The sequence below is a fragment of the Hyperoodon ampullatus genome, assembly GCF_949752795.1.
Source record: "Hyperoodon ampullatus genome assembly, chromosome: 3".
Taxonomy (NCBI): domain Eukaryota; kingdom Metazoa; phylum Chordata; class Mammalia; order Artiodactyla; family Ziphiidae; genus Hyperoodon; species Hyperoodon ampullatus.
The window spans coordinates 106,184,595-106,200,896 of NC_136916.1; the positions used below are offsets into that span (position 1 = coordinate 106,184,595).

A 16,302-nucleotide genomic window follows, 5' to 3' on the forward strand; every position below is an offset into this window, starting at 1 on the left:
GATCTCAAGGAAAACATGTGGAGTTCCGGGACTGGGCTTGCACTATTGTGCTGGCCTGACACTGCCAAAGCCGACCCTGCAATTTTCTACTCAAGCCCCCACAGAAAAATTTAAACTGGCAGGAACTGCAGTTACAGAGGATTCTTGCTTCAGAGTGGCCTGATGCTCTGATTTGGGGGGGAAGGGACAAATCCTCTAGGAGAACATCCCCTGTATGTTGAGAGTGGGGTTTTGCACTGGAAAGATTCTGAAGGAAAGAAACTGTGAGTCCCCAGCAAAGCAGATGCCTGGTTGTGATAGGGACAGAGTAAAGGGACAAAGTAGGTGATTAAATAGTTAATCTCACTAGGGGATTGTAAGCAGAAAAAAGTATGGGACACCCCTGTAAATTAATGATTACTCAAGAAAGCAGATTTGCTTAAGCGCAAAGCCAAACAGTCTTGCTTAACAACAAAACCATGCAACAGAAGCACAAGACATGCCCCAAAGCAATAAAAAAATGGTGGCATGAGACCCACATCCTGCCCAGTGAGCTCAGTAAGTTAATGACCCTTAAGACATGCTCTCTGTACACATAAAATGCAGTAATTGGGCTTCACTGGTGGCGCAGTGGTTGAGAGTCCGCCTGCCGATGCAGCGGACACGGGTTCGTGCCCTGGTCCGGGAAGATCCCACATGCCGCAGAGCGGCTGGGTCCGTGCGCCATGGCCGCTGAGCCTGCGCGTCCGGAGCCTGTGCTCCGCAACGGGAGAGGCCACAGCAGTGAGAAGCCCGTGTACCGCAAAAAAAAAAAAAAAAAAAAAAAAAAAAGATTAAAACAAAAATGAATTGATGCAGAAAGTAAAATTCCAATTAAGAGAAAATTAAGTTCCAAGAAAACTGTCATTCTCTAACAACGTCAGAAAAATTAAAAGTAGCTATTCAGGGAGGGTGGGAGGGAGGGAGACGCAAGAGGGAAGAGATATGGGAACATATGTATATGTATAACTGATTCACTTTGTTATAAAGCAGAAACTAACACACCATTGTAAAGCAATTATACTCCAATAAAGATGTAAAAAAAAAAAAAAGTAGCTATTCAACATTGACAGCAGGTCAAGCTGTCATAACTCACTTTGATTTCATATATAGAAATAAAACTGCCTACCTCACTGGATTAGACACATTCAATAAAATTTATTAAAATCACCCAACAGTTGTCAGCACTTAGTAAGTATTCAATAAAAGTCGTTGTTATCACACAGCCCTCCTACACCACCCAAGCCTGACTTGTGTCAATATTGCATGAGTCAATGACCAATGTGGAATGGCTATTGCAAGATGCAAGACTTAAATTCCAACCCAGGTGAATTTCCTTCCAGACTGCAGTCAGCTGATAAATGGAATGGAATATTTATATATGGAATATTTCCAGCCATATCAGTAAACAAAGGATGTCACAGTCGTCAACGATTGTAGCCCTCCAACATGAGCCGGTGAGCCCTGAGGAAATTCAGGGCTGAAAAGAATACCATCTAGCAGCCAACAGACCGCAGCCACTCCCTACAGGTGAGACCTGAGGAAACTCAAGATATGAAAACACAGGATACCGGCCCCAGATAGCTGAGGTGCATATCAAAGGAATGATTCCAGTGAGCCCAGACTCTTGCATTTTCCCATACATAGAAAAGCGCTAAATTACTTAACTTGGGATATCTGGTTTTCTTTAATTAACAATAATCCTTTGACATTCCCGACTACCTGCCCTTTGTTGCAGAACTCCTATATATCCTGGCTCCTCCACTCGCCTCCTTGAAGCGGTTTCTCAGAGCTATCTGAAACGCTGTCTCCTGGGCTACAGTCCTCATTTTGCCCCAAATAAAACTTAACTCACAGCTCTCACGTTGTGCATTTTTTTTTTAAGTCAACACAGCCCTTGAAGAAGGTGGGAGTGTAGTCCTCAATCATGGAGGCATTTCCTCAAGATCTGCAGATGGTACCACCTCCATACAAGAACAATCCCATTACCTATTAAAATCCCCATTTCAAAGAGACTCCTACACACATACGTATTTCCCCCAAAGATTTCCTACCCTCATCTCCAACAAACCAGCTTGATGGGTCGTCGGAGCTGGAGACTCCCACTCTTCTTGCCTTCCCTCTACCCTTTTCTGTTCACAGATCCCCTCCCTAATGTCCCCTGTGTTCTCCCAAAAGAAATGGTGCTGGAGGCCAAATATCAACCCCGCCCAGACAGGGAGGGGCCGTGTGATGTTCACGAGCTCACCGGCCAGAATTCTCTTTTCCCCAAACCCCTTGCTCTTTGGGGTGTGGTCTCCCTCAGCCTCCCACTGCCAACCTCAAGCCCTGGATCTGGCTGCCCACCTCTGGACAGGAGGTGAAGAGAGACCAGATACACCCTGCAGGCCTGTCCCTTTGAACTAAAACCCTGAGAGGCTCTGCTCCAGGCCGCCTACATCCCCGCCCCCAGCCCCGCAGGCAGGTGCAGAGCACTGGGAAGGGTTCCCACTGTGCATTAGCTCCGAGCAGGTCAGGAAGAGGAGGAGCGTCATGCTATCCAGCCTCTGTTGTCAATAATTCATGAGGTTCAGACTGAGGGGCACCAGTCAGAGAGTCAGTTTTCCCCAGACATGGGGACAATTATACTCAAGCTCTCTTATCTCATCAGGAGGAGCTGAGTACCACAGCTGTAACATCTAGTTTGAGGAATAAACTGTAGATCCAGTGCATGCTTGTTATATCATTTGCTACTCATACACCCCCTTTTGAATGCTGAAATCCTTTTTGGCTGCTCAGTTGACCTACACGTATACTAAACGAATCTTTAGCAAGTATGAATTTTATTAAGCAGTGATCCTCAGAACTGAATTTCACAAACCAGGATTCTCTCTCCTCTAACTGTAGGGACTGACATCGGGTTGCCAGACTGGTGATTTCACCAACTAACAACACTTTTCTCAACCTACCCATCTGCTTTCATCATCTTCTCTTAACAAAAAGACTAACACCAAAAAAAAAAAAAAAAAAAGGAGCAAAAGCATATCCCAAAATAAAGGACTACCTGTTAAGTTAAATAAGCTTAGATTTATGAAACACTATATTGTCTTTTTCTCTTTTTGCCTTGAACTAGTGAAAACTTTGCCATGGATCTGCACAACTTCTCAGGCTGGCGTTTGGAGGCCACTGGGTTAAACCAATTCAGATGCTGACACTGGGTCTGTCGGGGCCTTTCTACAGTGTATCATAAGCCATACAGATTTATTAATTCTCCCAGAAACCCAGGAGGGAGATCATTTCAGCCCACTTGGCAGAAGCGGAGGCTGAAGTCTCGGACACAGAATTTATAGCTGGAGAGGACCTTATCCATTATCTACTCCAGCACCCTCAGTTTACAAACGAAGAGCCTGGCCTGTGGCGGCCATAATAATTACTTTATGGTGGCAATAATTGCTTATGTGTTTAGTAGTTTACAGTTTATAACGTGCTTTTACATTCAACAAATATTTATTGAACTAGGATGGAGGCTAAGACCTGGGGACATAGTGATTATGGAAAACTCGAGTGCTCCTGAGTTCTCCGATTTTCCACCACTTGTTGGGGGACTGTCTAGCCTCCTTGCTACCACTTAGGCCTGAAAATGGAGAAGTCCTCTTGCAGTGGAGGGTATAAGAGATCCTGTCCTGTCAGGATCTTTAATTCTGCACACTGGTTACCACTGGTGATCAGAATCTGCCCTCCAGGCCTGTGCGGATGGAGAAGAACTTGAGCCAGAGTGAAGGGCAGGGCAGGCCTACCCAGCTGCTCCCCACTTCGTGTCTCTCCCAGGCTCCTGCAGGCTCACCTGAGACCCTCACGTGGTGGGCTCCATGGGGGCTATGGGCCTCACCCCCATGGGCAATCTCAAAATATTTGCCCTCCTGTGGGCTGTCACAAATGTGGACCCAGACTTTCTTGGAAAACAAAGTCCATCTTGAGATTCTGGGAAGGAAAAGCAACCAACTCAAAGTCCCCTCTCCCCCAAGAAAAGACGTGGGCAAGCAGATGTGGAAGGAGGGGAGGGAGGACAGGGAAGTCTACGGACTCCCGGAGGCGGGAGCAGCCCTACAGGGAACCGGAACCGACGGAACCGTCCCACACCGGCCGGCCGGGGCGAGTAGGGGACTGAGGGGCGCCGCGGCCACAGCCGGCTCCCTGCGCCAAGGGCCCGCGCGAAGCAGGACGAGCTGTCCCGCTCTAGGACTGGTAGGGAGCTGGGAGCGGGTAGGGGATCTGGCTTCCGAGCGGGCTCGCCCCGCCCCTCGCCCCGCCCCCAGCCCCGCCCCCTGTCACCTCCCCTAGGCGGCGCAGAACCCTGAACCGGCCGCCTCCATGCAGAAGTCAGGGCTACTGTTGGGTCCCTGTGCGCGGACGTGGAAGTCGGTGCGGATGGCCAGCTCCGCGGTGGCGCGCCGGAACCCGCTTGAGAATAAGGTGGCCCTAGTAACGGCCTCCACTGACGGGTGAGTGCCCGAGCCCGAGTCTCGGAGGCCCCCGCTGTCTGTAAACATGTACTAACCCCTTGTCCTTGGCCTCCCGTGCCCCATCTTCAGGCCTCACGTGTGGCCAGAGTCGGCCCGGGAAGAAAGGAACTACGTGGTTGGCCTGCAGTCCCCTCGGAATCGCCTCCCCCCCCAACCTTGCAATTGCCAGCCCTCTTGTCACTGCTGCCTCTGGCTCGGCTGTGCCACCTGGGTGCTGCCCGCCCCAATCAATCCCATCTCCCAGGGTTCTGGGCTGCCCGGGTCAACTGGCCCCACCTAGTGTCTGGGAAGACCAGACACCAGAAATCCAAGACAGTCCAGATTCCAAAAGTCCTATCCACTGCCTGCACCGACGGTGGAAATGTTCCAGACACCCCTTTTGGCACCCCACTAGTCTCATAGAACTGCGCCCCTTACCTAGAGGGGACACAAAAGCCATGTGTCCACATTCCTGTTTAGTTCAGTACATTTTGGCCTCTCTTGCCCAGCCCGTGTCTCACCAACCACTGTTGTCTACCCTGTTTCTCACTCCCACAGAACCCTGCTAGATGCCAGCTCTTCACAAATCTAAAATACAAGTGAATGGGAAATGCTAATGGCTAAGTGCAAAATGTGTAACCCTTTCTCCCAGGGGAGTATGTAAAAAATTTACGTTTGTAACCGGAGACCCCCAGTTTCACGTGTACCCCCAAACGTAACTAAAGATAGAATATTGAGATGATGTAGACTAGTAAGGAAGATATTTGAGGGTGGAGGCTTTTCTGAGTGAGACCCTCCAATCATGGAAATAACTGCTGCTTGTTATACCCCTAGCTCATCTCTCTCTCCTCAGTCCCTACAGGGTATGGGGACTGTGACCCATGGTGGCACCTGTGGAAGGTGATATCACTTCCTGGGAACCTAGACTGAAGGCCAAAACCATAAGAAAAATAAGTAAACCAGTGCCAAAAATATGCTAAGCATGTCCATCTGTATGGTAATGGCTGTGTCCTTAACCCTATCTAACACATGGGGGTCCTACAGAGAGAAAGCTGGAATTCAAAGCCCAGGCAATCTGATTCAGGAGCCCACGCTCTCACCCTCTTTTCCTGTACCAACTTAAAAGTCCTTATCTCTCTCTGCCCACAGGATCGGTTTCGCCATCGCCCGGCGTCTGGCCCAGGATGGGGCCCACGTGGTGGTCAGCAGCCGGAAGCAGCAGAATGTGGATCGGGCAGTGGCAACGCTGCACGGGGAGGGGCTGAGTGTGACGGGCACCGTGTGCCATGTGGGGAAGGGCGAAGACCGAGAGCGGCTGGTAGCCACGGTGAGCAGCAAGGATATGGGCGCAGAGCCAGGAGGTAGCAGAAGGGAGCCAGCCTGAGCTGGCTTTCCTGGACAACACGGGTGTAATCCAAGCCAGCACTGTTAACTAAAACACAACAGTGCGATCTGCATACGCACTCCAGTCCACCAGCACATTTTTATTGTGTGCCTTTCTGTTCTGCCTCCGAGAATCTTCCCATCTCAGTCAGAGAATCAAAAAACGACTCTACTGTTTCAACCCTGCATTGTGCCTTGGGGCACCCCCCTCCAAAAAAACAGCTGGTCCTGGCTTTCCAATCTAATTGGGCAGATAAAAAGGGTAAATACAATTGCGAAATAGGTATTCCCACTCTGAGCTAATAAACAATCAATCCCTGTTTTTCAGCTTATAAAGTCGAGTCTCTGGGAACCTACAGGAGGCAGCCCATCAGGTTTCGACCACCTACTGTGTGCCATGCACTTTGTTTTGAGCCTTTTACAGGTTCTCTCCAAACAACAACCCAAGCAAGGCCAGGATTAGTCTCCCTGTTTAAAGACTGGTTCAGAAAGCTGGATCAACATCACAAGGTCCCACAGTTAGTAAGAGAAGAGCTGTGAGCCAACCCAGAATTGCCAAGCTACCTACAGACTACCAGGCATTTCCCCATCAGGTCAGGCCTTAGGTGCCCACTTGGACTTTAGCCTCAAAGACAGTGTCTAAGCTAGTGTCAGAGTTGGTGCTTGTCACCAGTCTTCCAGCTGCACAAGAAAATATGAACATTTTGCAAAGGAGGCTGCTCTTCCCAGGGCACACCCTTTACTTCTTGCAGTAAAAGGGAGAATCTGCCCAAGAATGGAAAGCAAAGGATATTGTGCTAACAGGATGAAAGATGGTGAAATAATTTGGGTAATCTTAGACAAGGAGGACATGAAATGATGGTAGGTGGTGGTATAGTAGACAGCATAAGGTTATTCCATTTGTCAGGAGTCATTTGGCAAATGCTCAGATGTGCACTGGAGAGAACCAAATGGGGGTCCAAGAAAGCGACCTTGCCTGGCATAGGCAGCTGGACAGAGCCTGAGACTGAGACCTTGATCCTCAGGGTGCGGGAGCCACCGGGGATCCTGGGCCAACTAGTGACTAGCTGTATGAAATGTATGTGGCCACTTACTGTCAAAATCCTGCTAGGAAAATGACCTCTGGACCCTCACCAGATCCACTTTACCCGTCCTGCAGCTCTGGCCCAGAAGCGGGGTTTGAACTAGACCTTGAAGAGTGCGTAGGGCTGGGCAGATGGCATAGGGCCGGGATTCCAGGTGACCCTGCAAAATGAGCAGACAGCCAAGGAGGGACGGAAGGGGAGAGGGGAGCATTGTGGACCCACAGCAGAGAGAGCACAGGCTTGAGAGGGCTGGTGGGAAATGGGCCGGGTGGGGAGGATGGGGGACAGGGGCCTCCGTGGCCTCCCAAAGGAGTTCAGACATTCTTGGAGGAAATAAGAAGCCATGTGAGGTTTTGAGCAAGGTGAAAATGGTTATTAAAAGACAATAATCTGGCACTGGGAGGAAGGATATACTGGAGAAAAGAAGACTCTGAGCCAAGGACATCAGGGAGGAAGCTGATGCTGTCACTTAGGTAAGAGCAGTGGCAGTAGGACCAGAACAGATGCGCCCAAGAGACATTTAGTGGGAACCAACCAAGATTTTTTTTTTCCTGGCCGGTGTCAAGAAATGGGAAATAGGAGGGATGAATCAAAATTGACTCTCAAGTAGTTTGAATGGCCAATGTCAAGTGGAGAATGATAGGATACTTGTTAGCAGTTTGAGATGCATCCTGCCTATTGCCAGCCACTACCTGTGATGAGGGAAGCTGCTGCCCTGAGGACGGTTACTCCCCAGTGGCCTCCTAATCTGCACCTCAAAGCTTCTCAAAGGTGTCCTGAGCCGAAACCAGATTAGCTGCTTTTCCACTTGATTCTACTTTTTCAAAAAAAAATAGAACTGGGCTTCTCTGGTGGAACAGTGGTTGGGAATTCGCCTGCCAGTGCAGGGGACACGGGTTCAAGCCCTGGTCCGGGAAGATCCCACATGCCGCGAGCAACTAAGCCAGTGCTCCACAACTACTGAGCCTGTGCTGTACAGCCCGCGTGCCACAATTACTGAGCCCGCAGGCCACAATTACTGAGCCCGCACGCCCAGAGGCTGTGCTCCGCAACAAGAGAAGCCACCACAATGAGACGCCCGTGCACCACAAGGAAGACGCCAGAAAGCCAAAAATAAATAAATAAATTTATTAAAAAAATAAAAAATAGACCTGTCAGAACACAGAGTAGCAATCACACAATTTAGAGCAAGCCTTAGAAGACACCTGGGTGGTCATAGTAGCTTTGCCATTAATTTTCCAGGGTTCTCTGTCTGTTGAGGCAAAAGCCAGCCTTCCCTCATCTCTATGCTGATAGGCCTAGAAAAAGAAGGGGACAGGATGCACAGCAGAAGTGGAAAAGCGCTCCAGGCGGTTCTGCTGCAATCCACTATCTCCCCACCCCCAAACACACCCGCACACGGCCCAGCACACATCACTTTCTAACGCATACCATGTTTTCCTCATCATGAAACTTACACAGAGCCAAGGCAGGTGACTGGGACTTTGTGCCGGGTCATCAAAATTTAGAGAGTGCAAGAGACTATTGATACAGGTTTGCAAAGATTATGTGATTTTAAAATTTGTTAAATTTACATGTTGACAGCCCAGGCATCCCCTCAGCAGTGTGGAAGCAACTGAGCTTAGCACCTAGTTAGCAAGAATAATTAGTTAAAACAGGAGCTAGCAGATTGTTAACAACACACCTCTGTGTGCCAAATCCGGAAGCACAAAGTTGGTTGAGGGCCCATTTAGTGCCGCTTGCCCAAGGCATCAAAATTACCAATTCTGAGCCAATGCGAAGTCTGGTTGCAGCATGGCATAATGTTGGCAGATTCTGTTTGGCTACTCGTTACTCCAGCACGTGCCTTCACCACCTACTTACAATTTATTAAGGAGGTGAGATGTTGCCTCTCTTAGTTTTCCCAGTTTAAATCTCAGTTTCTGCCTTAAATCTTCCATGCCTCCAGGCCAAAAAAATAAAAGCAGGGGGTGGGGGGAAGGGAGAAATGGCATCATAACCGAGTGTGGAACTGCTTTAAGCCCAGGCCGGCATCCTCTCCATCATGGCTCTCCTGGGTAGCCAGTTTCATAGTGACCCCGACTCACTTTTGAAGGACTCTTATGAATTAGCTCTGGGTTAGAGTGTAAGTTCTGCCACCACTAACTAGCCTTGTGCCCTGAGCAAATCACTTCACCCTTCCCAGAGACCGATGAGCAGGCCTCCTCTTCTTTGCTGGCCCTGATATGTCATTACTGAGCTATATGACCTTGAGGAATTAACTTCCCTGGACCTCAGTTTCATCACCTTCACCATGAGGACATTGGGCGAGGTGATCTCAAAGGCCCGAGTGGCAACTTTCTATAGGTGTAATTTTTTTTTTTTTTTTTTTGGCTGCGTTCGTTCTTCGTGACTGCACGGGCTTTCTCTAGTTGCGGCGAGCGGGGGCTACTCTTCGTTGTGGTGCATGGGCTTCTCATTGCGGTGGCTTCTCCTGTTGCAGAGCACGGGCTCTAGGCACGTGGGCTTCAGTAGTTGTGGCACATGGGCTCAGTAGTTGTGGCTCGTGGACTCTAGAGTGCAGGCTCAGTAGTTGTGGTGCACGGGCTTAGTTGCTCCGCGGCATGTGGGATCCTCCCAGACCAGGGCTCAAACCCATGTTCCCTGCATTGGCAGGTGGATTCTTAACTACCGCGCCACCAGGGAAGTCCCTATAGGTCTATTTAAACTTGTGTCTCCATTCAGGTACATGTGGACAGGCTGAGTTTGAGATAATGGTAACTCATTCAAGGAGAACTGGACAGTAAGCACTGGGAGAAATGGGGCTGGGAAAAAAGAGGAAGGGTCTAGAAATGGACTTTGAGGTGAGAGCTGAGGCCATGAGAATAAAGGAGCTCCCAAAGGGAAAGTCTAAAGAAAAAAGGGTCAGTGACAGCCTCAGAAGTGGGGGCAGGAAGAAAAGACTGCCAAAGAAATGAGACGACCTTAAATGTTTTAGCAGCAGAGCTTGGGGTGTTTTGGAGAGAAAATGTTTTAAGGAAAAGAGGTCATTTTGACAACTGTTCCTAAGAAGGAATTCTTTATCGACACGGATAAATGCACTTCCCTTACTGTCCTGCAGCCCTAACTCAGACCTTACTCCTCTCTAGGCTGTGAACCTTCACGGGGGCGTGGACATCCTGGTCTCCAATGCTGCCGTCATGCCTTTCTTTGGAAACTTAATGGATGTCACCGAGGAGGTATGGGACAAGGTGAGAGGGGGTGAGAGCAGCAGGGGGTGGGCTTCAGAAGACACACACGCAGTCTGCTTTTAGAATGTATTTGTCAAGTGCAGTGTAAATGTGAGGAATCCTTGCAGTTTGCCGCACGCCTGCAGTGCACCTGGTAAAGGGCGAATGGCGGGGTGGGGGGCTTCCCCTGTCCCTGCCCTTCTCTTTCATTTCTGCTTCTTCCCAGTTTTGTCTTCATTTGCTCCTTGCTAACCGTCTTCTGCCTCCCTCCCCCATCTCCCCCACCCCAGACCCCATGGGCTTATCCAGGCTCTTCTTCCTGGTTTATTTCCAGCAGACAGGGCAGCTAATATGCCAATAACTAGTACGCTCAGACTTACACGCCACCCCTCCCCTTTTCAGCTGCCAAAAAAGAATGATTTTTCATTAGTTGGAAAACTTTAATAGCTGCTAGTTAAGTGAAATATCAATTCTGGTGAAATTAACTAAGTTGCCGCTTTATAACATACAGCCTTTTAAAAAGACCTGCGCCTTTTCCTTTTTAACTCCAATGTCTAGAACATCTGAGATCCAGATGTCTAAATTCAAGAACGAGAATATTAGTTTTCATGTGAATGTGTACAATTACATTATATTTATAATATATTTCACACACCTACATTATTTAGTTATAAAGCCTTAATTAAAATATTTGTCTTTCTTTACTGAGGTTAATATTCCCACCTGATTTGAAAATGCTAAATTTTTCATGATCTCCCATGGTTTTGCTTTTTACCCTGACGTCATCCATAATTTCTCAACACTGGAGTTTAAGGATACTAGAATATTCTAGTTTATCAGTGTTTCACAGACATAGAGACCAAAGTGCCAAAATGCTCTTCAGTGAATCAGTTCCTGATTGATATTCTTCAAAGTAGAGAAACATCTTTCATGAGCAGTCTGAACAGAGACCACATGAAAATCAGTTATAAAACAAGTAATTTTTCTTTTAAGTTGGCTTTTTTTTCAATTTTTGAATTTTATTTTTTTTTATACAGCAGGTTCTTATTAGTCATCCATTTTATACACATCAGTGTATACATGTCAATCCCAATCGCCCCATTCATCACCCCCCCGCCACCTTCCCCCCTTGATGTCCATACGTTTGTTCTCTACATCTGTGCTCTATTTCTGCCCTGCAAACCGGTTTAGTTGGCTTTGTTTAAATATCACAGTATATCAAATCTAAATGCAATGGTTGATCCTTGATTGAACCCTGGACTTTAAAAAAAATAAGGACATTTGGGGGACAATTGGGGAAGTTTTATTATAGACAGTATATTAGGTAAAATCATGATTATCAATGTTAAATTTCTAGGGTGTGATAATGGATGGTGGTGTGGAAGAACATCCTTAGTCTTTGGAAATAATGCTAAAGTCTTTAGGGCTAGAGCATTAGAATGTCTGCAACTTACCTTCCAAGGGTAAGGAAAAAACTGCATAGGTACATAGATAGGGCCAATGGTACAAAATGTGAACAGTTGGTGAATGTAGGTAAAGAATGTCTGGATCTTCATTGTCCTTCTATTTCAACTTTTCTGTAAGAGTGAAAATTTTCTAAATAAGAAGTTGCATGGGGAGTATGGGAGGGGACTATCCCAGAAGTGCCTGGAACAATGTAAACAAGGGTCATGCATTTGTTTTAAATTACAGATGTGGGGTTTTGATTGTAGACTATGTTCCAGCTCCCCCAGAAGTGCCTCCTCATGATCCCACTTGCCAATACATGTCCAGCCAGACAATCCATCCTGGAGGGCCAAGAGCATCTCACTCCCTAAGCTCAGAAGCCAGAAAAGTGCTGGAACAACCCCAAGTGCCTGAGGTCAGGCCACATTTCCCCTGAGAAACACGGCGCACTCTGGGGCAGGTCCAGGAAGCCATCCAATTCCAGGCTCTCCCTAGTTGGAAGACACACAGAAAATCCAGCTCAAGTCCAAGGCAGCCCTGAGAGTTCAGGCCCATTCTGGGTCAAATCATACTTAGGAAACAAGCTGAACCAGGCTCCATTCTTTCTCACCCAAACCTAATGTGTCATTCTCTAACTGAATAAACCGGGGAAAGCCACCTCTCCCTGGGCCTCGGTTTCTTCACTTGTAAGGCCAAGTAAATCATCCCTAGGATCTCTGCCAGCCCTAACAGACAGATCCTGGGAACCGCACTCTAACTCCCCATTGCCCTGCCTTCTGCAGCCCTCTTCCCTCATGCTGTTCCCCCTCTTCTCTCTATTGCAGATTCTGGACATTAATGTGAAGGCCACAGCCCTGATGACAAAGGCAGTGGTGCCAGAGATGGAGAAACGAGGGTACAGAGGGCAAGAGGGAGCCTGCGTTCGATGGGCCCCGTGCAGACTGGGGGGAGGGTGTCCATGAGAAGAGGGTCATTCTGTTCTTTTTCCAGAGGCGGCTCAGTGGTGATTGTGGCCTCCGTAGGAGCCTACAGACCATTTCCTGTAAGAACCTCCTTTTCTGCTACTTTTATCCCTTCCTCCATCCTGTACCTTCTACCCTTCCAGTCACCCTAAGAAGTTTGTGTCCCTTTTTGGAATCACATCACCAAGTACCTTCCAACAAAATAGAGGCTTTGCCTCCACAAACGCTAACCTAGGGGATGTTTAACCACAAGACAGTTTTCTAACTGGGACCCTCCATTACAAGAGATACCCTATTATCTGTTTATAACCCTTTATATCTTATATTAAGAACCAAGAATGAACTGGAATTGAAGAGACTAACCCATTCTCTCCTTTCCCCAGGGCCTGGGTCCTTACAATGTTGGTAAAACAGCCTTGCTGGGCCTCACCAAGAACCTGGCCTTAGAGCTGGCCCAACAGAACATTAGGGTGAACTGCCTGGCACCTGGACTCATCAAGACTAGCTTCAGCCGTATGGTGAGGAAGGGGATTCCTGCATCCCAGTGGGACCCTAAAAGGCATCTTCTCAGGTAGAAAAGCCCAGCTCCTGGGTCCTGAGCTCCCAACCACTTCTACACCCCATCTCTGCACTTTTCCATATCCCCGCTCCATACCAGCCATGTGTCCAGACCAGACCCCCACATGATCCTATCCTGAGGTGCACAGGGAGACTGAGGAATTCAGATATCACTCAGGCCATTTCATTATCTCCTTAAGTAGGTGAGACCTGGGGCGACCCAGGAAAATGCCTCACTAGAACTTGAAGAGAATGGAGCAGAAGAGGGAAGTGGGTAGAGACTGGGAGCTGGGAAGGACTAGGAAGTGAAGGGGGTGCCTCTCCATCGCCCTTTCAATTGATGTGAGGGCAGGCAGTTTCTCCCCTCGCTGTCCCTCACAGGAAGAGATTTCCCTTTTTCCTGCAGTTGTGGGATGACCAGGAAAGACTGGAGAGCCTAAAAGAAACCATGCAGATCAAAAGGTAAGGCTGGGGGCTTCCCTGGTGGCACAGTGGTTGAGAATCCGCCTGCCAATGCAGGGGTCTCGGGTTCGAGCCCTGGTCCAAGAAGATCCCACATGCTGCGGAGCAACTAAGCCAGTGCGCCACGACTACTGAGCCTGCACTCTAGAGCCCGCAAGCCACAACTACTGAGCCTGCATGCCACAACTACTGAAGCCCACGCGCCTAGAGCCTGTGCTCCACAACAAGAGAAGCCACTGCAATGAGAAGCCTGCGCACTGCAACGAAGAGCAGCCCCCGCTCGCTGCAACTAGAGAAAGCCCGTGCACAGCAACGAAGACCCAACACAGCCAAAAATAAATAAATTAGATTAATTAATTAAAAAAAAAAAGGTAAGGCTGTCACAGGGGAGGGCGAGGAGGGATAAAGATGGTCCCCCACAGCCCACGGCTCGCCGACTCTCGGTCCTGAAGACAACACAGGCATGCTCTCCTCTGCTTCAAACACACAGATTTCACAAGTTCTTGAACACAGCATCACTACAGTGGCGTGTGCGAGGAGTCTGCTTCCACTGCAAAAACGAAACCCAGAGGCATCCAGGTTTAGCAGAGCAGAGCCCTGGGGGAGGCCCTGACCCCTCTCTCCACCTGGGTGTTTGCCTCCACCTCTGGGCATCCCTAAGGATGAGGGACCAAAACCAAAACCAAAACATGCTTTTGTTAGTTCCCCTTGAATAAAAAGAGTCATGTGTCCAAAGCTCAGGTTAATGATCCTACAATCCAAATAAAAGGAATGAAGAGCTTTACCAAGTCCCAAAACTCCCCTTGGCTAAGAAAACTAGCCTCTTCCCCAAAGGGTTGGCCGAACTGTTCAGGTACCTTCATCTGGCTCTCTTTCCTCTAAGTTCCCTGCCTCTCCCCAGCTTCTGGCTTCTGGGAACTCTCTTGTCTTTAGCTCCTCCACCTTGTCTCCTCAAGGACACATACCAGCAATGCCTACTTGAGGAGGGAGACACCCTCAAGTGCTCCCAAAGCCATTCTGATGTCAGGCATGAGCTGCTGGCCTAGTTCACAACTCATTAATAAGTCAGGGTATTGTCACCCTTGAGCCACAGTGAATGATCCGGCCCCATGCTTCTCAGTCTCGGATGCACATTAGCTGGGGTGCTTGTGAAACCACAGATGCTCAGACCCCTCTCCCAGAGATTCTTTTTTAATTGGTCCAAGGTAGAACCTAGGCATCTTTGGCGGGGGTGGGGGTGGGGATAGTTAAGCCTCTCGGACGACTACAGTGTGCAGCTGGGATGGAGAACCACTAATCCAGGCCTTCTAGGTTTGAGGTACCCACTCTACCCACCTCTAGAGCATTCTATGGCAGTTAGGTTAAAGTGTTCCCTAACTATGCAGTCACTGATACAAACACTGAGAATTAGCACAGTCTCACAAAATGACTTTAAGGGACAAAAATAGATTCCTGAAAAAAGGTGTCTGCGAATTGAAGCTGTACAAATGGCATCATTTTAAGCAAATCATTTACTCTCTCACAGACTCCCTGACATTTGAATAGTATGCACACATGTGAAACAAATTCTTTGAAGAATGAAATAGCTGCTCACCAGGTTATCTATATAACTTTGGATTTTGGTGTCCTGAGTTCTCTAAAAAACAAAGTATCTCTATATTATATGAATATAATGTGCAGTGGTTTTTGCAGAGTACAGTATTAATGCTTATACTGAACTATAACAGCTTATATTCATGGTAACCCTATTTTATGGGCAGTACACTGGTCCTGAAAAATCACCTGATACTTCTTGATTAAGCAAATTTCATTCCCTGGTTGATTTTTACTCCCTTCCTTTTTTCCCCTCCTCCCCAGGATAGGCAAGCCAGAGGACTGTGCAGGCATCGTATCTTTCCTTTGCTCTGAAGACGCCAGCTATATCACTGGGGAGACAGTGGTGGTGGCTGGAGGGATGCCATCCCGCCTCTGAGGACCTGGAGAACATCCACCAGCGCAGAGATTGGGCTCCATCTCCTGGGTCCTGTTCCAGCATCCATCTATTGGCCTTTCCCACCTCTGCCTAGCGTACTGCTCACCTTACACCCTAACCACCCCCCCCCCATATCAATTCTGCCTTGTGAAAAGCTCCAGCATTCTCTGGGGTCAAGGTGTGGTCTTATGAGGATTCTCACTGTTGCTGTGGCCTTGGATAAAGACTTCCCTTGAGAGCACAGGGCAGGCCTGCTGAGAGGGCTTAGTCTACCGCGGCAAAGACCAATATTTTTTTTTTTCTGGGCATCAGGGGAATTTGAGGGAGATGGGAGAGAAGGAACCTGGAGTGGAAGGAACAGGGTTGGAAATTAACAACTCGCAAATGAGGTCCAAATAAAATACAGATGATCATGATGCTTTGAATCAATGTGTTCGTTTTTCAGTGTAGGGTGCATAGGTGTGGTAGCCGAGCAGAGAGCATAAATCTGAGCGGACTGGATTCCCCTAAGATCCCCCCAGATACTAAGTCTGGATCCTCCTAACCCTCCTCCCTGTCTCCAGGACCTGAGCGTAATGCTGGGTGTGGAGGTGTTGCAGAGCTGCCAGCTGGGAGGAGGTGGCACGGGAATTCCCAGGTGCTGCTCTTGGCCTCACACCCGCGGGGATGGTGCCAAGAACACCGCAGGGATCCCCGAGGCTGGGCAAGCGGAAAACGAAGGACGAT

General features: G+C 48.5%; 1 protein-coding gene across 4 annotated transcripts; it reads left to right on the forward strand.

Annotated features, from left to right (window-relative positions):
- Positions 1-4,368: 4,368 nt before the first annotated feature.
- Positions 4,369-15,972, forward strand: LOC307050757 (dehydrogenase/reductase SDR family member 4; the record flags this gene model as incomplete). 4 transcript variants are annotated; one of them, XM_079701003.1, is made up of 8 exons in its annotated part: positions 4,369-4,499; positions 5,649-5,826; positions 10,096-10,197; positions 12,447-12,526; positions 12,613-12,664; positions 12,968-13,102; positions 13,549-13,604; positions 15,462-15,972. In XM_079701003.1, 8 exons carry the CDS (start codon positions 4,369-4,371, stop codon positions 15,574-15,576), a joined length of 849 nt encoding a protein of 282 aa, XP_079557129.1. In that variant the 3' UTR covers positions 15,577-15,972. The 4 variants fall into 4 exon arrangements, with proteins under 4 accessions (XP_079557129.1, XP_079557130.1, XP_079557131.1 ...); XM_079701004.1 differs by having other exon boundaries at positions 12,447-12,517; XM_079701005.1 differs by lacking the exon at positions 10,096-10,197 and having other exon boundaries at positions 12,447-12,517.
- Between the last annotated feature and the right edge of the window lie 330 nt (positions 15,973-16,302).